The sequence below is a fragment of the Miniopterus schreibersii genome (genome assembly GCF_964146895.1).
Source record: "Miniopterus schreibersii genome assembly, chromosome: 7".
Taxonomy (NCBI): Eukaryota; Metazoa; Chordata; class Mammalia; order Chiroptera; family Miniopteridae; genus Miniopterus; species Miniopterus schreibersii.
This window is the reverse complement of record NC_138108.1, coordinates 77,856,986-77,879,496: the sequence shown is the minus strand read 5'-3', so window position 1 is coordinate 77,879,496 and position 22,511 is coordinate 77,856,986. Positions and strand designations below refer to the sequence as shown.

General features: G+C 39.0%; 1 protein-coding gene across 5 annotated transcripts in view; it reads left to right on the top strand.

Annotated features, from left to right (window-relative positions):
• CLASP1 (cytoplasmic linker associated protein 1) overlaps positions 1 to 22,511 on the top strand; it is a 267,208-nt gene that overhangs the window by 94,709 nt on the left and 149,988 nt on the right. For all 5 annotated transcript variants that reach the window (XM_081143238.1, XM_081143235.1, XM_081143239.1 and 2 more), the window contains one exon: positions 12,071 to 12,138. In XM_081143238.1, coding sequence (XP_080999364.1) covers positions 12,071 to 12,138 — 68 coding nt within the window. The remainder of the gene's footprint in view (positions 1 to 12,070; positions 12,139 to 22,511) is intronic.

The following is a 22,511-nucleotide window of genomic DNA, read 5'->3' as shown; positions in this document are numbered from 1 at the left end:
GATGGGGGGAGAGGAGGGGCTGGAGGGAGAGGGCTGTTTGATGATGTCACGATCATTGTTGGGAAAACAGGCCTTAGGCAGTGAGACTCTTTCCTGCTCCAAGGATGGCCTCACCCTGCTCTTCATCTCATGGTGGCCTAGGCCAGGAAGGGATCATCTTACATAGTGGGATTCCTGTATCATGTTCAGAGGTTGCTGTAGTGAGCTAATGCGTCCGGGGAAATGACACGGTGAAACAGATCTACAGAGGTGGGTGCAGGAAGGAGTCAGACACAGCAGGCCTGAGGCGATTGTGGAAATGCCTGCAGAGTTGGCTGTGGCTGGTGTCTGTAAACTTGGATTTGGGGAGGGTTCCCAGTATTCCCAAAGAGTGAGATAAGAGTGGCTCACTGCCCTGCTGCCCAGGTGTTATGCTCAACACCTGCTTTCCTTCTGGGAGTCTGACATTTTGGGCAGAGGGTGTCTATGTGACCAGCCCCAATAAAAACCCCAGGCACTGAGACTCTAGTGAGTAGACCTCATTTCACATGTCCCTCCCGACCCATTGCTGGGGGAATTAACCAAGTGCTGTGTGACTTCACCAGTGGAGACTTTAGGAAGCTTGTGCCTGGTGCCCCTGGTCTTCGCCCCACACAGCTTTTCCCTTTGCTGGCTTTTCTTTGTGTTCTTTTACTATGATTGTCCTGTAATAATCATAGCTGTGAGTATGACTATACGGTGAATTGTCTTAGTGAATTGTTAAATGTGGGGACCCTCAGATACAGAGTCAGTTATTGCCAGAGATGGGGTGAGACCCTTCTCTTCCAGACTCCCAGGCATGCATATCATGTGTTCCTTCTATTAACAAATACTTTTTAAAAAAAATTTTTACAGAGAGAGGAAGTGGGGTGGGGGAGAGAATCGATGGGAGAGAGAAACATCAATCATTTGCCTCCCATACATACCCCAACCAGCAGTCGAACCTGTAACCCAGGTATGTGTCCTGACAGGGAATTGAACCCACTACCTCCTGGTGTACGAGACAATGTTCCAACTGAACCACGCTGCCAGGGACAAATGCTTTTTAAAAATATATAAAAAGCTACAGAAGAGCTGGTCCTCTGTGAATAGGAATGAGGGTTTCTGCTATCTCATGTTACCTAAAAATCTTTCCAGAAAATTCTGAACCAAGTGGAGAAGGTAGTCCTAGCAAAATGGACCCATATGCTTCATAGCCATTACTGTAATATTCTAGAATACACAATACTTGGAGAACTAGGCTGGTAGTTTAAAAACCTGCTCTAGTGAAAGAAGCTGAAACTTCAAATTTCTTTAGATTTATTACAAGACAGTTACCTAAGATCTAGCATTGTGAGGGTCAGAGGCTCTGGCTGCCACCTTTATTTTGTTGAGGATGTGTCCAAATGGCACGAAAGAATCCTACCATTGTTTGGGAAATTCAGTGTCTGCTATATGTGGTGCCAAGTGGCTAACTGGAATATTTGAATATTCTAGACCTCTGTTACATCATTATAGATTTTTCATTATATGTGAGTATAGCAGATTTTTCAGCTTAGCAGGGTTCCATAGGACTAATAAAATATTGTAGAATTTGCTTAATGCTTCCTAAAACTTGGATTTAGTCCTGGAAGAAAAATGTTGACCTCTTATGAGTTTGTTCATTGAGTATTATAACTCTAAGAAATATATGCTGAAAAAGGGTGCCTTAATAATACCAGCTAGCCCAGCTGGGCGTAGCTCAGTGGTTGAGCATCGACCTAGGATCCAGGGGATTGCGGTTCGATTCCCGGTCAGGGCACATGTCTGGGTTGCGGGCTCGATCCCCCGTCTGGGGTGTGCAGGAGGCAGCCGATCAATGACTCTCCCATCACTGATGTCTCTCTCTCTCTCTCTCTCTCTCTCTCTCCCCCTCTCCCTTCCTCTCTCTGAAATCAATAAAGATATATTTAAAAAATAATAATAATATCAGCTAAATGACTTAAAAGTTAATCTCATTTGAGCAGCAGTTTTCTTTGTTTATTTCACAGTTGGGAGGAGCTGGAGTTACGCTCTTGGGCCATGTGTTAAAAGTTATTTTAGTCTTGTCATCTGGTGGCTAAAATAATATTGAGCCAGATAATAAAGCAGAGATATTCAACCAAGACGTGATGTTAGAGGTTCTCTCCCCCACACAGAATCTCAGCGTAGTTGAGCTGTGAACTTCAGTTAGGTCAGTATTGGCCATTTTACATGGTTTAACACATTATTTTCACAGTTCGTGCACATGATATGTGCAGAAAATAAGTACACAGTTTGTAGCTGTCTGTTGTAAAATGCCATATAGTTGTGTGCTTGGCAACTAAATAAAGTGTAAAATAGACCCCCTGTGACTCCTATGGCTTACTTTCATAGATACGTGTCTTTAGCATGCTGTGACATTCACTGTCCACCCAGTGTATATTCCAGAAAATACTTTTATTCAGTGTGGTGTATTTAGTTTCGAAGCTATGGATAAGAGACTGTGTTAAGTTTTTCTTTGGTACCATCATTTGGGAACCAGTCTCCTGAAGCAGCAGCTGCTTGAAACTTGAAGATAATTTACAAGTGGAGCTGATGCATGTTATCTGACACTTTGGAGCATGTGGTAAACTTACCTGGTGTACTTGCAGTTTTGAATAGCTCTCATAATATTTGTCTTGCTATTTCAATCTGTTTAAAAAATTTATAAACATTCACTAGACATTGTTACTTAATGATTGTAATATTAAGGAGAAAATGGAAATTTTCTTATTTTTAATTTGCTTGCTAAAGCTTTAGTGCTGTAGAGAGGGCCCGAGGCAAAAGCAGGATAAGAAATGTGCTCTGTGATACCTCCTCTCATCTTTTTTAAAAAATATATCTTTATTGATTTCAGAGAGAGGAAAGGAGAGGGAGAGAGAGATAGAAACATCAATGATGAGAGAGTCATTGATCGGCTGCCTCCTCCACCCCCCCGACTGGGGATTGAGCCCACAACCCAGGCATGTGCCCTGACCTGGAGTCGTACCCCGATCACCTGGATCCTAGGCCGACGCTCAACCGCTGAGCCATGCCCGGCCGGGCGACCTCCTCTCACCTTTAAGTTTTGTTTACTGCCAGTCACTTATACAGAGAGAGTTTGTTGACTAGGTTTATAAGATACATTGAAAAAAGGCAATTCTTTACCCCTTTTGCCATTTTCCCTCAGAGGCAAACACTGTCACCTGTTTTTATTGATGCTTTTGTATCTGTTGCTCTGTGTCTAAATACTGTGCATGTATTGCTAAGTCTTAGTTTTTTTTGTCATAGAATTTTACTTCCCATCATGGAAGGTAAATCTCAGCTCTCTTCCTAACCTCCCTCATGTACAGCTGCCAGCTCCTCATCCGCCAATAGTCATGCATTAATTTTGATTAGAACATTTAGTTTCTATTGTAATTTCGCATGCCATTCACAGCTCACTAATTTATATTTGGTGAACTATGATTACTTTACCTTTGTTCTGCACAACCTTTTGTTTGTCCTGGGTTATTAATCATATTTTCATTTGCATTGCTGTCTACATCTTATCATGTACTAGGACTGTCTGTGTACTTCCAGTTTCTGGAAGTGGCCTTCAGCCTGTTCCAGTCCCACTGGCTACCGTCACTGCATCATGATTGCTTTATAATCCTGGCATCTCTCTATCATCATCTTGGGGCTTCACTTCTCCTTTCTCTGCAGATGTGTCTGCTGTTTTTTGGGGACCACATCTATGTTTTTTCTTGGTTTTCTCTCTCATTTTGGTTATGCATATCCTCTAGTGGAAGAGACTTTCTTTGAGTCTGAGAATATCTTTATTCTGGTTTGACATTGCTAGTTTGTCAGGGTATAGAAATCTAGGTTGAAAGTCATTTTCATCCACAATATTAAAACTAATGCCCATGTGTTTCTCCTTTCAGTGTTTCTACTGAGAAGTCCAAAGTCATTCTGAGTCTTCATCCTATGTAAATAACTTTGATTCTCTTTGTCTCTGGTGTTTGTCTGAAATTTTTAAATCTGATTTTTTAAAAATGTTTTTTATTATTTTCAGAGAGAGAGGAAGGGAGAAAGATAATAACATCAGAGATGAGAGAGATTCATTGATCAGCTGCATCCTGTGCAATCCCCACTGGGGATCGAGCCCACAACCCAGGCATGTGCCCTGACCGGGAATCAACAGCAACCTCCTGGTTTATAGGTCGATGCTCAACCACAGAGCCATGCTGGCTGGGCATGTGATGGGTCTTATAGAGACTATTTTCACTGTACTGTATGCTTGGAGGGGGCTTTCAATTTGGAACCGCATGCTGTTTGGATGTGGGCAAGTTTAAAAAATATATAATTATTTTTATTTGTAAATATAATAGTTATGTTATGACCACTTGGACTAGTTTTCTAATTTTATTTCTCCCATTCATAGCTTCACGATTTTGCTCTGTCTTCTGTGAGAGTTTCTCAAATTTATCTTTCAATCATTCTATTGGATGTTTGATTTAAAAAGTTTTCCTCTTTTGTTTTAATTTCTAAACTCTTTTTTGTTCACTGTATGTTTCATTTTTATAGCACTCTATTTTCTTTATTTTTAAAAATAGAGCTTATTGAAATATTTTGTGTACTATAATCTTCATAATTTACTGTATACCTTTTAAAGTGAACAGTTCAGTGGTTTTAGTATATTTACAAAGTTGTAGAGCCATTACTACTGTCTAGTTTTAGAACATTCTCATCACCCCTCCAAAAAATTCCCATATCCATTGGCAGTCACTCTCCATTCTTCTCCATTCCTTCCTTTCCCTCAGCCCCTGGCAACCACTAGTCTTTTTAATTCTATGGATTTGCCTTTTTTTGGGACTTTTCATGGAAATAAAAATCACATAAAATGTAGTCTTTTGTTGACTGCCTTCTTTCACTTACCATAATGTTTTCAAGGTTCTGTTGTATTGTAGCATGAGTCATTCTTTTTTTATTGCTGAATAAAGTTCCATTGAATGTTTGTATATACCACATTTTGTTTATCTGCTTTTCTGTTGGTAGACACTTGAGTTTTTTGGCTACTGAGAATACTGCTATGAATATGGCTATACAAATATCTGTTTAGGTCCTACTTTCAGTTCTTTTAGATATATACCCACAAGTAGAATTGCTGGATCATATGGTAATTAATTTTTTGAGGAACTGCCATACTGTTTTTTTATAGCTGCTGCACCATTTTGTGTTCCTACCATCAGTGGACATCCTTGCGTACAAATATTAGTTTCCATTGTTTTGTTTTGATAATAGCCATTTGATAATAGTATCTTATTGTGGTTTTGATGTTAGCTGTAGATGTCTTTGTATATGACTATGAGGTTGAAGAAGTTCTGTTTCTAGTATGGTGAGTGTTTTTATCATGAGAGGATGTTGGATTATGTCAAATACTTTTTCTGCATCTATTGAGATTATTACTTTGGTTTTATTCTATTGGTATGTTATATTTCATTAATTGATTTTCAGATATTAAATCAACCTTGTATTTCTGGGATAAGTCCCATATGGCCATGGTGTATAACTCTTTTTATATGTCTCAGGATTCACAAGGAATAATGGCCTGTACTTTTCTTTTACTGTCATATATTTTCCTGCTTTTGGTGTTATTGTGATACGACTAGCCCCATAGAATGAGTTGGAAAGTGCCTTATTTTTTAGGACTGTCTATTTATCTAAATAGACTATTTTTTAGAGCAGTTCTAGATTTATAGAAAACCTGACTGGAAAGTGCAGAGAATTCTGTTATTCCTCTCCTCCTCTACCCATAGTTTCCCCTATTCTTATCTATATTTTAAAAGACTCTGTGTAGGATTGGCACTAATTCGTGTTTAAACATTTATTGGAATTCACCAAATGTGAAGCCATCTGGGCCTTTTTTGCTTTAGGGGGGGATGTGTTTTGATTACTAATTTAATGTCTTTTGGTATAGGTCTGTTAGGATTTTGTTTGTTTTTAAAGTCTATTTTGATAGCTTGTGTCTGTCTAGGAATTTTATCTCGGTTATCTAATTTTCAACATGGAGTTGTTCATAATGTTCTCTTGCAATTTGCTTTCTTTTTTTCCCCCCTAAGGACAGTTGTACTTGTCATCTTTCATCTTTTAATTCTAGTAATTGGAATCTTATCTCTTCTGGTCGTTCTGGCTAAAAGTCTTTTCAAAGAACTAACTTTAAGTTTGTTGATTTTCTCTAATGTTTTTCTGTTTCCCTTTTTCATATATTTCTACTCTAATTGTTATTATTTCTTCCTTTTGTTTGTTTTGTTTTTGCTCCCCCTGTCTAATTTTTTGAGGTGAAGGTTAGGTTATTGATTTGATATCTTCTGTTTCAAGATAGGCATTTATGCCTATACATTTTTCTGTAAAGAGTTCTACTTTAGCTGCATCCTGTAAGTTTTGGTATATTGTGTTTTCATTTCCATCTATCTCAAAGTATTTTCTAATTTCTCTTTTGATTTCTTCATTTTTTATTTTATTTTTTATTGTTGACACTATTACAGATGTCCCCATTTTCCTCCTTTTGCCCCCTCCACCAAGCCCCTGCCACACCCCAGGCCTTCACCACACTATGGTCTGTGTCCATGGACTATGCACACATGTTCTTTGGTTAATCTCTTCCTACCTCCCCCCTCCCTTTCCTCGGAGATTCATCAATCTGTTCCATGCTTCCATTTCTCTGGACCTATTTTGTTCGTCAGTTAATTTTATTATTTAGATTCCACATATAGGTGAGATCATGCGATATTTGTCTTTCTCTGACTGGTTTATTTCACTTAGCATAATAATCTCCAGGTTCATTCATGCTGTCTGCTTCATTTTTGAAGGATAAATTTGTTGAATATAGAATTCTTGGTTGAGATTTTAAATTTCAGGACTTTGAATATGTCATTCCACTGCTGTCTGGCCTCCATTGTTTTTTATGAGAAAACCAGTTATTAATTTTATTGAGGGTTCTTATACATGAGTGGCTTCTCTGTTATTGCTTTCAAGATTTTCTCTTTTGACAGTTTGCTTATCATTTGTCCTCTTTAACTTTATCCTATATGGAGTTTGTTAAAGCTTCTTTTTTAATATGTAGGTTAATATTTTATGTAAAATTTGGAAAGTTTATGGTCATTATTTTTTCACGTACTCTTTCTGTTCCTTTTTCTTCTCTGCTGGGATCCCCATTATGTGTATGTTGGTATAAAAAAAAGATCTTTTATGTGCTGTTCTTTTCCCCCCCCTGTTTTTTTCCCTCCCTTCTGTCATTCAAACAGGATATTGTCAATTGACTCCTGTTTAAGTTGGCTGCTTCTGTCTCCTGCCAGCTCAAATCCATTGAGTTGCTAGTGAAGTTTTGAAATTATTGTACTTTTCACTTACAGAATTTTTACCTGATTCTTTCTTGTGTTTCCTATATCTTTGTTGATACTCTCTTTTTGGTGAGACATTCTTCTTGTACTTTTCTTTAGTTCTTTAGACTTTATTTCCTCTAGTTCTTTACAACATACTTACAATATTTGATTTCAAGTATTCATGTGGCTAAGTCCAACACCTGGGCTTCCATTAAGGATAGTTTCTGTCAACTGATTTTTTTGGTTTGTTTTTGTTTTTTGTTAAGCCTCATGTGAGGATATTTTTTCCATTGCTTTTCAGAGAGAATGGGAGGGAAAGAGGAAGCGGAGTGGGGGGAGAGAGACATAAATGTGAGAGAGACACATTACTTAGTTGCCTCCTGCATGTGCCCCGACTGGGTGCAAGGAGTGAACCCACAACCTAGGCATGTGCCCCTGACTGGGAATTGAACCTGCAACCCTTTGGTGCGCAGACTGACACTCTAATCACTGAGCAACACCAGCTGTTGACTTTTTTGTGTGTCTCCCCCCCAGTGTATGGGCTATGTTTTGTTTCTTTACATGTCTTTTAATTTGTTGTTGAAACTGATCATTTCAAATAATATCATGTGACACCTTTGGAAATCATGTTCTTCTCCACTCCCCACGTTTGTTGTTGATGATGTTAGTTGCTCATTGCTTGTTCACTGACTTGCCTGAATTCTGTAAAGTCCATTTTTGTTGTTGTGTGTAACTATTGAAGTCTCTGCTTGGTTAGCTTAGTATTCAACTAATGGCTGGTCAGAGATTTTCTTAAGTGCCTTCAACCAGTATATCTCTTAGCCTTTGCTGAAGGGCTTGGTCTCTATATTGGGGCATGCTTTCAGTTTTCTGGCAGGTAGTCTATGCATCTCTCCCTTCCCCTTTACTGCTTCCTTGTGCAGGGCCTCGAGGTTAGCCAGAAGTGAAACAGTGCCTTCTTGTGTTTTTCCTGGGTAGATACCCAGCCTTGAACATGTGTGTGGCCTCTTAGTTTCCCAGGAATATGTCAGAGCTTTTCAGACTTGTTAACATCTTATTTTCCAGTTTTTCCTTGTAAGCTCTTTGGTCAGTTTCTTGGCTCCAGTTGTTATTGCCATCTCAGGCATTTGCCGTGTGAATCAGTTGTCCCTGATTCTTTTTGATCATGGCTTCAGGGTAAAGAGTATTGCTCTGAGCATGCTCTGAATGAATTTATAAAAAGATAAATCTTGTGAATGGGGGATTTCAGGATTTGCCAAACAGGTCAGATAATGATAGTTCTCTGGGAATGGGGATTTTTTTTTTTTCTTTAAAGTACAATTTCCATTTCAGTTTTTCCCTAGAGAACGTTTCTTCAGTCCTTAAGGACTTAGCTCCTTACATGGGCTTTGGTGGAGGTTATGTGGCAACACCCACAGGTCTAGATCAGGGTGGAGTTTGGTCCTTCGGCTTCAGGAGAAGGGATCCTGCCTCCTTGCTGTGAATGGCAGAGCTCACACAGTAATGGAGTTTCTCATACAGCTTGGGAAGCACATAGGAATTGAAGACACTGGCTTCTGAAATGTCCCTAATGGCTGTGGCCTTTAATGTGTTTCGAATGATGAACTTAATGGCCTTGTCCTTGGGCATGTGTTGGAAGCAACAAATAGGTTGCATATGGCCGCCCCCTTTTTTGGCAGGACCGTTGTTCCTTCTTTTCTTGGTCATCTTGGAATCAAGGACCCGAGAAGGGGAAAATGGGGATTTTTACTGAGCTGCAGACTTGCTCAACTCTTTCCATGGCCTGTGAGGCTGCTGGTTTTCAGCTGGTGAGTTGGAGATGGAAATAGGGCACAGGAAAACAATAGAAAACCTACTCTTCTTACCAAGATTCAGCCGTTTTCTTTGAAGAATGATCCTTGGATTGCTGTAAGCCTTTGTTTAATTTCCAGAATGTTGAAAAATGTGATTTTGCCAATATTTTCTCTGTGTCTTTGGAGGAGCAGATGTTCCGAGTTCCTTTTTCCCCCATTTTTGAAGGGCTACTTCCCTGTTTGCTTTCGTGATTTGCAGTATTTTATCTCTGGAAATATTGGTGACATATTTTTATAACTTTTCATAGTCTCTTCTTTTTAAGTTGGGTATGTGTTTATTCATGTTGGTCTTTCTCATGTTTGAATCCTTGGTCATATATCTTAGAATTTTTGGTTGTCTGCTCAGATTAAAGTACAGTGTACTAAAATACCAAGGCAAAGGTCTGAGTGTACAGGTGAGGTTTGTTGACTGTCAAGTTACTAGTATTTGTTTCTAGGAAATTATTTTAAATTTATATTACAGAGTCTAGGAAGGGATAATTTGATCTGAATCTTATAGTAAAATAAATGAGAATTGGATTGAAGAGTTGAATATAAAATTCAGAAGAATCTGAGCTAAATGGTATTGGTTATTTGTCAAACTAGTAAAGAAATTTATTTTAAATTTGAGACCTAAAGATTTAAAATGGAAACAAAAAAATTTGGTGGCTTCAGAGGGTTATCATTAGTTATGTATTTAATGTCTTTGAACATGTAAAACTCATCCTTTTAGACTTCTTCAAATTGATAAGTCCCAAGAGAGGCATTTTCTATTGCTGCACTCAGAATTAGCAGATAAAAGCCATTCCTAGGGAATGCTTTGTTGGTATTAGACTCTCAGGTTACTGACCTCTTGAGGTGGTAATTTTGATAAGAGCCATTGTATAGGCATATGGAATAGAGATGGAGGCAACTAGTCAGACAGGAGTGTGAAAGTACAGGAAAAGGCATGCCTGCTGAGGGATTCTGAATTAAGGGGCAGGTTCCAGTAACAGTAATCTTTTTAGCATTCTCATACCTAGCTGTTTGGGCCTGCCAGTTGTGTGTAATATGGCCATAATAAGCAGACATTACCACAGATAGAGAATCTACAGATTGTTCCGTAGTTGCCATTGATAATGGTGAATAGTCTCTCAGGAATGGAAGAAATAATTGCCCCCTTCCAGTAATTTCAGGAACAACCAGACTAGAGGTATACCTTGTCCCTAACTTGCAAATTTTCAGGCATGCTCATGTCAGGGTGTGTAGCTGTGACACAGTAAAATGGTAACTTGGTCAGGGCATGCCCTGGCAACCTGTCTAGTGATATTATTTATGGACTTATTAAGCTATTGGAGATCTTTGCTACTTATAAAAGGGAAGGTGATGGAAACATAAGATTGATTCTAAAGCATCTTTTAAGGTCTATAGTAACCACTGCATTTGAAAGTGAGTGATAGTTATACTTATATCTGATCCTGAGATGAGAAATAGATTTTTATTTTAAATGTCAACTTTGCTTAATTGGTAGTGGCTGCCTGGAGCAGCTTTGAGAAGGAATCTATCTGAAGCTGCACCTGGACTTGGATGGAAAGATGGGTTGAAAGATTGTTGCTATCTACCATGGAGTGGGAACGGGGAGAAGTAGTAGTATCAGGCTAGTTCATCCCTTTCATTTTACCTCTATCTGCTGATGTGTATTTTTGACTCCCATTACTTAGAATCCTAACTAGAATAGAATGAAGTAGAAGCAAGTAGAAACTCTAGAGAATAGGAATTTGCCACAGTCAGCATCTAGCTAACTCTGTGAGGTTCGGTGAATGAATTAGTAAATGAACTGAGACCAGAATGATTGAAATATCTAGTTTTCCTTAGTGAGGATACGGACAGGATTAAGTACCAGCTCTTTCACACAGTGATGTCACTCTCCTGCATGACATAGTGCTTGGTGTGTACAGAATGCTAAAAGAATACAGTTTCCATCTCTGCCCCCAAGGAATTTCCATTCTGGTTGGGAAGAAAAGACAAACGTGGTTGAAATTATTAGAGATTGTGTGACAGTATGGTTTGTAAGAAAGTGCTAAAATTTCAAGTTTTGTCCCTGAACTGGATGGCATAGGTTTGAATGCCGAAGTACGTTACCTTGGAATCTTAAACTTTATACTTACTCAAATGTATCTGTGTTTTGCTTGGGAAAGCCTCTTTTTTCTTGACCCCTTCCCTCTCACCCCCAATTTTTCTCTCCTTTTGGTCTCACTAGGGTGGAATATTGAGTTTTGCTTCAATAAATGTAGGTGAAAATGATCCACTAATAAAAAAATGTCATGTTAATTTTTTTAAGCTGAAGATTATCCAGTTACAATGTCTGTAGAGAAATTATTTATAGCACTTTTTACTTAAGCATAAATCACAGAAAAGCCTTTTTAATATTAGAGCATTTTAAAAATCTTTATCCTAAGTAATCAGCAGTCTGTGCTTAGGCAGAAATAGGAGAAATATATGCTTTTCACAATGTATATTTATTTTGTGTAGAGCAGTAAGTTTAATATAATGTCTGAGAGCACGGGCTCTGGATTCTTATTCTCAGGGCTGGAATCTCCACCCCAACTGTGTTGCCTGTGCAAGCTAAGGGAGTCTTGATTTCTTTATCTGTAAAATGGGGATGGTAATAATCCCATATAAGGCTGATAGAAGTGTTGAACAAGATCTTTCAGTTAGAGCCCTTAGGTCAGTGCTTGACCTACAGTTAAGTGCTCAGTTATTGGTGGCTGTTGATGTTGTTACTGATATAGTTACTGTTTTTGTAATTAGGTGGGTTTGTATCACTGATTTTTTTCAGTGATGGTTATTAATTAAATATATATTTTTTAATTCATACAGGTTGAATGTAATTTTTACAAAATTTGATGAAGTCCAAAAATCTGGAAACATGATACAATCTGCAAATGGTGAGTTGAAAAAGCAGTCATTCTGTTTTGTGTTTCAATTTTATATCAGTAATGCTTATGCTATTTCTGAGCAGCTGAATTTAATATCTTGATAAGGGTTTCTAGATCTTAAAACTTAACCTCCATTTACCTACTTTCTAAGGCCATAAACTATGGAGTTGTCATTTACATTCTTTCATAATCTACTTTGAGTCCATTAGCTAATCCTGTTGGCTTTTAAAAATACATCTAGAATCCCAGTGATTCTCACTGGATCTGCTACTCTCCTCTTAGTGAAAGCAGTCATTGTATTTTACCTGAGCTCTTGTGGTACCCTCCTAACCAATATCCTTGATTTTACTTTCTCACAACAGCTAAAGTCTATTTTTCACACAGCAATCAGAGTAATCCTTTTAGAATATAACTTTAGTGATGTTAATTCCCTGTTCAACATTCTCCAGACGTTGCCCATCACACAGAGACTACAATTCAGTGGATCACCATGGCCCACCAGGCCCTCTGCGTGATCTGGTGGTGATCACCATTCTGATGACATCTTGTATTGTTCTTCCTCAAAGTTTTCTTTGTTCCCATTCCATTGGCCTTGCTAATTTTGAACATTCTAAGCTGCTCCTGCTTCAGGGCCTCTGTGCTTATGAATCCTTCTGCTGGAAACATTTGTTCCCTCTGTGTCATCATGGCCGTCTTTCTCATTTCATCCAGATCTTGGCTGTAGTATCACTTCATTACAAAGGCCATCCGGAATAGCACACTCAGTTTTCTAAGGGAACTAGCTGTGCCCTCATCCTGTTTGACTTAACCTTCTTAGTGTATATCACTGCAAAATATTGTTTTTATTCATGAGGGCAAGAACTTTGTTTTATTCCTTTCTTCATCATTAATGCCTCAGAAATTCCCTGGCATGTATGCTGTAAATATTGTTGAACAAATAAAATAATAATTGAGACTTGAATTCTGACCTATTATTTCCAGTATTTGTATTCCTTTTACTGTAGTTTGTAATGATATTTGAGGACAAGTAGGTAATTCTTGTGATTATAGAAGGGGAAGAAAAGATAAGAGTGAATTACTGTATAAACAAGTCATCAAAGGGACAATTGCTAACAAGAACTTTTTCATACTCTGGGTATCTCATTGCATCAATAGCTATTTCAGTTGCTTGGGATCTTAAATCAAAGCATAGCTTTCAAATTTTGAATATCTTTTTTTAAAAAATATATCTTTATTGATTTCAGAGAGAGGAAGGGAAAGGGAGAGAGAGATAGAAACATCAATGATGAGTCATCATTGATCGGCTGCCTCCTGTACGCCCCCAACAGAGAACTGAGCCCGCAACCTGGGTGTGTGCCCCAACCGGAAATCAAACATGATCTCCTGGATCCTAGGCCGTTGCTCAACCACAGAGACACACCCGGCTGGGCTTGAATATCTTGAGGTTGTCAAGAAGTTTGAGTGATTTCCCTCAGAATGATATTATGTAAGGAAGGGCAAAGCCAGAACCAAATCCAAGTCTTTTGACTTACACTCTGCTGTGTACCTACCATTAACAGTAAAGAATTTGTCTTTAGATAGCATGCTTCTTACAAAATGCTTGAAGTATTCTAAAAATGCTTTAATTAATTCCCTTTATTATTTTCTTTTTCTTCTCTGATTACCATTATTTCTTTTTTTTTTTTAATCATTTTTTATTTTCAATTATAGGTGACATTCACTATTATATTAGTTTCAGGCACGCACCCCAGTGATTAGACATTACATGCTTAATAAGTGATGATCCTGATAAATCTCACATCCATCTGACACCATACATAGTTATTAGGCTATTGTTCGCTATATTCCCTATGCCTATACATCCCTGTGACTATTCTGTAATTTGTACTTCTTAATCCCTTCAGCTTTTTTGCCTCTCTCCCCAAACACTCTCCCATCTGGCAACCATCAAATGTTCTCTTTATCTGTGATTCTGTTTCTGTTCTGCTTGTTTATTTTGTTTTTTTTAGATTCAGTTGTTGATGGATATGTATTTATTACTATTTTATTGTTCATATTTTTTATCTTCTTCTTAAAGAAGACCCTTTAACATTTCATATGATACTGGTTTGGTGGTGATGAACTACTTTAGCTTTTTCTTATCTGTGAAGCTCTATCTGACCTTCAGTTCTAAATGATAGCTTTGCTGGGTAGAGTAATCTTGGTTATAGGTCCTTGCTTTTCATCACTTTGAATATTTCTTCCCACTCGCTTCTAGCCTGCAAAGTTTCTGTTGAGAACTCAGCTTACAGTCTTATGATTCCTCCCTTGTAGGTAACTAACTGCTCTTGTCTTGCTGTTTTTAAAATTCTCTCTTTGTCCTTAATGTTTTGCATTTTAATTATGATGTGTCTTGCTGTGGGCCTCTTTGAGTTCACCTTGTTTGGGACTCTCTATGCTCCAGGACTTGTGTGTCTATTTCCTTCACCAAGTTAGGGAAGGTTTCTGCCATTTTTTCAAATAGATTTTTAATTTCTTGCTCTCCCTGTTCTCATTCTGATAACCCCATGATGTGAATGTTTGTGCACTTCAAGTTATCCCAGAAGTTCCTAATCCTGTCATTTTTTCAGATTCTTTTTTCTTGTTATTCTGATTCTATTCTGTTTTCTTTCTTATATTCCAAATCACTTATTTGATTCTTGGCTTCATCTCCTCTACTATTGAGTCTCTGTAAATTATTCATTTCATTTAGTGTATCCTTCATTTCTGACTTGTCCTTTTTTATGCTGTTGAAATTCTCACTAAGCTCATTGAGCATCCTTATAACCAGTGTTTTGAACTCTGCATCTAGTAGATGGCTTGTCTCCATTTTGTTTAGTTTTTTTTTCTGGAGTTTTGTTCTCTTTTATTTGTGCCATGTTTCTTTGTCTTCTCATTTTGGCAGCTTCCCTGTGTTTGTTTCTATGTATTAAGTAGAGCTGCTACGTCTGCTGGGCTTGGTAGAGTGGCCTTAATGTAGTAAGTGTCCTGTAGGGTTCAGTGGCACAGCTTCCCCTAGCACGTAAGCTGGGTACTCAGGGTTTGCCCATGTGGGCTGTACACCCTCCTGTTATAGTTGAGCCTTGATTGCTGTTGGCATGTCAGTGGAAGAGATTTACCTAGGCTGATCAGCTACAAGGACTGGCTGTGACTGCTGACCACCAACTTCTGACCACTGTGTAGGATCACCTGTGCAAGGGGCCTACCCCACAGAGCAGGACTTACTTCAGTGGGGCTCTGGTGCATCCCCTTGAATGCATTGCTTATGGAGGTTGTTGGATAGTGGTGTTTTGATGTGTCTGAAGCTCTCCAGTCTCCTGGGAGTTGCAGGCCAATGTCAGCCACTGCCTCTTCTGCCTGGGGCCACCTGGCATAAGCTACAAAGCGATCTGCAGATGGTTGCTACTTGTGCTGGGCTTGGAGGTGCCCAGGCAAGGCCAAGCTGTTAACCAAGGCCAGCTGCTGCTAGTGCTGGGCCTGGGGCCACTTAGCTAGAGATATCTGACTCCCTGAGGCCAGATGCTACTTGTTTGAGAGAATTTAGGAAAATCTGAAGCATGAGCTGAGACAGGCTATTCATATGGAAAAGCCATTGGCAACAGCTTGAGTAGCCCAAAAGTTGGGTGGGGTGGGGTCTCAGGAAATCACCAGAGTAGGGCAAACAGTGTGAGCCAGGTTGATGGAGTCTCAGATATGGTGCCCATCTGCTGGCACCGTGGGAGGAGGGCCCCACAAAGGAACAATGGCCTCTGCCAGCACTTCTGTCTGGGAGAAAGCTGCCCCTCCAGCTCTCACCCTGATGCCAAGCAGTTCAATTCCTTCCTGTGTGTCTCTGGTGCCTTTTAAGCTGCTGCCCCTGAGTCCAAGTAAGTCCTTGCATGAGCCCTTTAAGAGGAACTGCCTGGGACTCCAGCAGCCTCTGTCTCCCTCAGCCTTAATCTCCACTGGTTTTCACAACCAGAAGTTATGGGTACTTTTCTTTCTGGCACTCTGTGGAATGAACCTGGTGTCGGGCTGGGACCCCTCCTCTTCAGGGGGCATCTCTGCAGCCTTGATATCCCTCCCAGTTTTTTCCACCACACGCGAGTGTGGGACCCATTCCTCATCTCCGCCCCTCCTACCTGTCTTGATGTAGCTTTTCTCTAATTCCTTAGTTGTAGTACTTCTATTCAGCTCAATTTCAGGTGATTCTGAATGTTCTTTGTTCTGTAGTTTAGTTGTATTTTTGATGTGGTTGTGGGAGGAGGAGAATACTGTGTTTACCTACGCTGCCATCTTGACCAGATTATTTCTTTTTTATATGTTTATAAAAACTATTAAGAGAAACAAGATGGTGGCATAGGTAACAGCTGCACCTGCCACCTCCCACAACCACATCAAAATTACAACTAAAATACAGAACAGCTATCACTCAGAACCTCCTGAAATCTGGCTGAACAGAAGGCCTACAACCAAGGAACTGAAGAAGCAGGGAGAGCGGTAGGAGGGGCGGAGACACCTCGGGCCCACACCCAGTGTTGAGGTTTAAACCCGGGAGGGACATCTCTGCGATGTAGGTTTCCCGGAGGAGCGAAGGGTCCCAGCCCCACAACAGACCCCCAGCCCAGGGCTCCAGGGCTGGGAAGAGACGTCCCCACAACTCGGGGTTGAGAAACCAGCGGGGACTGTCTCTGAGGGTTGCTGAGGGTGTGGGAGCCCTAGGAAGCTCTTAAAGGGCCGGCGCATGTACTGGGACGCGCTCCTTCTGAGCCCCAGCGCCAGGCAGCAGCTAGAAAGGAACCTGGGACATTTGGGGAGGAACTAACCTGCTTGAAATTGGGGTGAGAGGTGGAAGGGCAGCTTTCTCCCAGGTAGGAGAGCTGGCAGAGGCCATTGCTCCTTTGGCGAGTTTCCCCCAAACACAGCCGGCAGGCAGGCGCCATACTTGAATGCTAGCACCTGACTCACACCTTTGGCCCCGCCCCGTGATTCCCAGAGGCCCCACCCCTCCCTGCCTGCAAGCTCATCCGAGCCATTTCCAGTGGCTTTTCTATGCAAGTGGCCTCTCGAGCCTCATGCTTAGGACTTTCTTAAAATCTGTCAAACAAGCAGCAGCGGGCCCCATACAACTTGATAAGCGGCCTCAGGCCTGGCACTAGTGGCAGCCTGCATTGGCTCATAGCTTGGCCTCTCCTGGACAACGCCAAGCCCAACACAAGTAGCAGCCAACTATGGTTTGCTGTGTAGCTCATGCTGGGTGGCCCTGGGCAAGGCACTGGCACAGGCTGACTTTGCACCTCCCCAGAGGCCCCAGAGACAGTGCACCTGGTGGTCAGACTCGACCACACTGGATTACAACCCGACCACATCCACGACTGACACACTCAAGGGGTGCACTTGGTGAACATTAAAGTTCCACTGAAGTAAATCCTGATCCATAGGGGTGTCTCCGGCACAGCAGCTCTTTGGCTGTAGTTGCAGCTGGTCCTCACAGCTGACTGGCCGGGGGGTCAGTTCCTCCCAGGGACACCAACAGCAGCCAAGGCTCAACTACAACAGGACAGTGCACACAGCCCACACAGGGGAGCACCTAGAAGGCCCAGCTCAGGTGACTGGGGAGGGAGGCTGAGTCACTGGATTCTACACGACACCTACTACACAAAGCCACTCTACAAATTCCAGGAGACATAGCAGCTCTACCTAATACATAGAAACAAACACCTGGAAGCAGTCAAAATGTGGAGGCAAAGTAACATGTCACAAAGGAAAGAACAGCAGAAATTTCTAGAAGAGGAACTAAATGAAATAGATCTAAGCAAGCTAATAGATACAGAGTTCAGAATTTTGTTTATAAGGATGTTTAAGCAGACTATTACGGAAATAACTGAGAAAATCGATAACATAATAAAGTACCTATTTGAAATGAAGGCTACAGGAAATGAAATGAAGAATAATTCACATGGAGTTAATAGTAGAGGACGCTGAGAATCAAATCAGCAATTTGGAACATGAGGAAACAAAAAACACCTAACCAGAAAAGCAAAAAGCAAAAAGAATCCAGAAATATGAAAATAGTATAAGGAGCCTCTGAGACAACTTCAGGAGGCTCAACATTCCTATTATTGGGGTGCCAGAAGGGGAAGAAAGAGACCAAGAAATTGAAAACCTATTTGAAAAAATGACAGAAAACTTCCCCTACCTGGGGAAAGAAATCGACTTTCAAGTCTAGGAAGCATAGAGTGTGTCCCAAACAAGAGGAACCCAAAGAGGCCCACACCAAGACACATCATAATTTAAATGTCAAAGGTTAAAGACAAAGAGAGAATCTTAAAAGCAGCAAGAGAAAAGCAGTTAGTTACCTACGAGGAAGCACCCATACGACTGTCAGCTGATTTCTCAACAGAAACTTTCCAGGCCAGAAGGGAGTGTCAAATATTCAAAGTGATGAAAAACATGGAACTACAACCAAGATTGCTTTACCCAGCAAAGCTATCATTTAGAAGTGAAGGTCAAATAAAGAGCTTCACAGATAAGAAAAAGCTAAAGGAGTTCATCACCACCCGACCAGCACTACAGGAAACATTGAAGGGTCTTCTTTAAGAAGAAGCTAATGAACAAAAGAATCTGATGAACTAAATAGATCCAGAGACATTGACGCATGCAACAGATGATCATATTTCAGAGGAAGGAGTGAATGAAGGGGGGTGGAGGGTGGGAAGAGATTAACCAAAGAAGTTATATGCACATATGCATAACCCATGGACACAGTTAATAACAAGGTGAAGGCCTGGGGAGGGGGTGGGAGTGAAGTGGAGGGGGTCAATTAGGGGGGAAATGGGACACCTGTAATACTCTCAACAATAAAGATATATTAAAAATAAATAAATAAATAAATAAAACTAAATTAAAAACCTATTAAAAGGAAAAAAGAGTATTTACCTTAATTCATTGATCACCAATAAATCAGTGTGTGTTTTTTTGGTATTCCTGTATAATTCATTTTCCTATAATTGTGTAATTTGTATGTAATTTTAACCATGGAATAATATCTGTACATTATTCCCAACTTCTGTATTTACTTTTCTATGTGCTTTAAAAAATGTACCATTGATATTGCTGGGACATGCTCCAGTGATCAGTGGCCTGGATGGTGTACATGGGCAGGGGTACCCAGCTAGTTGTTAGACACATGCTTTTAATTTTTTGTGTGCATATTTGTTGTTGGCACCAAGATATAATAAGCACTGGGCAAGGATTAGTAGTGGTGGCAGAAAAGTGAGTTTGTACTTCGTAGCCCATATTATTACTATGAAACAATCTCATTATAAGGATCACATTCATCTCGGGAGCCCTACCTGTAGGAGAGAGAGAGAGAGTCAAAGAGATAGAGACAGAGAGAGATGTATAGTTTTAATGAACACGACTAATGTTTTAATCATCAAGAATACCAAAATCCTGTGGCATTGGGTGTGTCATAGCAACATTTTATTCTAAATCTCCAGATGTAAATATTTCTCTCCACTTTCCTTATTTTTGTGGAATATTTGTGTGTGTGTGTGTGTGTATCTGTTAGGTATGTATGAATATGTGGTATATGTAGGGCTAGGTTGGAAAATGAAAATTCTTTTAGGCATCTATGTTAAAAAAAAAAATGGTAAGGACGGTTTAACTTACAACTTAATGGAAGGTCTATAATTTTAGCTTTTTTATTACATATATTTATGTAGTATTTTTATATTGATTATTAAAGCCAAACTAGAATAACCAAAAGGCATATGTATAAAGATTCCAGAATTCCTAACCCAAATAAATTTTATTTCTACAGTAACTTTGAGAGACCCATAAGATGTTAAATAGCTGTTAAAAAGCAAAACAGCTACCTGATTTCCTTCTTTGCTAGAGTCATAAAACATTTAGCAATGAATAAATCTTCTCTCCCTCCTCTGATTTTTGTATTTTGCCCAATGACTCCCTGAACAACCATTTTTTGAACTCTTCTGTACTTTAGACCATTGACTCCTTTACTTTTTCTTAACCTATCCTTCCTCTGCTTTGTTCATTTTGGTCCATATACAGCTTAGTTTGCAACCTTCCTGAAATTTTTTATTAGTTGTAGAAATTTTTGTAGATTCCTTGAGATTTTCTGCATAGAGGTATCATCTGCCAAAAGGACCATCTCTTTTAGATCTGTATACTTTTTATTTCTTTTTCTTGCCTTATTGCACTGGCTAGAACTTCCACCATTATGTAAAATAAGAGTGGTGAGAGTGGACATTCTTGCCTGGTTCCCAATCTTAAGTCTTTTACAACTAAGGATAATGTTAACTATAGGTTTTTTGTAGATGTTCTTCAGCAAGATGAGACAATTCTCATCTATTCCTGTTTATCTGAGTTTTTATCACAAATGGGTGTTGGGTTTTCTTTAATGGAAATCATCAGTGTATTATAAATACTGAATTATATTTCAGATGAAAAATTTACTTTTTAAAAGTATATAACCCAGTGGTTTTTTTTTTTTTTTGTATATTCACAGAATTGTGCAATTATCACCACTATCTAATTCCAGAATATTTTTATCGTTCCCTGGAAAACCTATGCTCACTAGCACTCCCTATTTCCTCCTCTTCCCAGTCCCCTACAGCCTACTTTCTGCTTTCTGGATTTGCCTATTTTAGATATTATATGTAAATGTAATTATACAATATATGGCTTTTTGTGTATGTATGGCCTCTTTTGCTTAACATAATGTTTTCAAGGTTTGTTCATGTGCTAACATGTATCAGTACTTCATTCCTTTTTATGTTCTTTTATTGTATGGATATATATCACATTTTGTATATCCAGTCATCCATTGATGAACGTTTGGATTGTTCTACCTTTTGGGTATTGTGAATAGTGCTGCTTTGAACATTCATTTATAAGTTTTTGTTTGAACAGCATTTTCATATCTTTAGAGTATATATACCTAGAAGTAGAATTGCTGGATCATAGGATAATTCTGTGTTTGACTTATTGAACTGTCATCCACAGTGACTCCCCCATATTATATTTCCACCAGCAGTATGTGAGGGTTCTAAATTCTCTACATCCTCAACAAAAAAACGAAATTAAAAATATTTTCCCTTTAAAAAAAGATGATAGTCGTCTTACTCAGCATGAAGTAGCATCTTGTTGTAGCTTTGAATTGCATTTCCCTAATAACTAATGAGGTGAGGTTGTCTTTTTTCTTTCTTGGTGCTTAAAAGTTTTTAATTTTGATCAAGTGTAAGTTTTCTTTTTTTTGTTTTTTGTTATTTGTGAACACTAATGCTCTGTGGAGTAAGAAATAAAAGCTCTGGATTTGAGCTAAGTTGAAAGAAACCGTTAATGGAATAGCATTACTCTTAGGAAAGAAGTGCGTCTCATCCTAGATGATATTTCTTGACATACTCAGGATTGTGTCCTAAGATGTGTAATTGGTTATATTTATATGAAACCTAGGGACTTAATTGTTTTTAAGGTGTAAGAATTGTGACTAAATCAGCAACCAGAAAACAGCTGAGTAGCAATTAGTCCTGTCTGTAATAGAATATTTCATATTTGAATGGTTCTTTTTGTTGTTGCTAGGTTACCTGAAGGCCTTTCAGCTTTGAATGGCAAGAATATGGGAGTTAAAAACACGTTGTTTTATAGATGTTTCTTTTTCTTTTTTCCATCTCCATATAATTAGCAAACCCCTTGAAGCAAAAATTACAGTTTTTGCTTCCATGGATTTCAAAATCAAATTGTTTTCTGTTTAAGCTTTTCCCCCCAATCATGCAGATATGTTTATTTTCATGGGAGAATTGGATTTTCAGCATGAAAGAGCCAATAATTATAGACTAGTCAGTGTCCTTCATCTGAAGCCACTTAATGATCTTTAATTGGATTTGATTGAAGTGAGACCCATGGACATTAATTTGGTTATATATGTTTTATATGTTCATGCTTTTGAGTTTTGTGAGCAAAACTGACATGTTTATGAGGAAAGAATGAAAATATCTTGCTGGTAAATCTATGAAAATTTCATAATTTGTAGCTTAAGCAAAATAAAGCATTTACTTGCCAACAAAACTATAAACTAGATAACAGATAATCATAAAATTATTGGTCCTTGTACATGAATATATCTAGGGTATCATTTTACTGCCAGATGCATCCTGCCTTATGTTTTTTTTACTAAAAAAATTTTATAATTTGAAAAATGTTAGATATCATTTCTAAGTTGTTGGAAAAGAAAAATACTTGTGCATGTCTGACAACAAATAGACCAGTAATGAATTGTTGGTAAGATCTGAATTGTTGCCCAGTGTAGCTAGGACAAAGTGTCAACATAAGAAGCATGCAAACCTGTAAGACTTTTTATG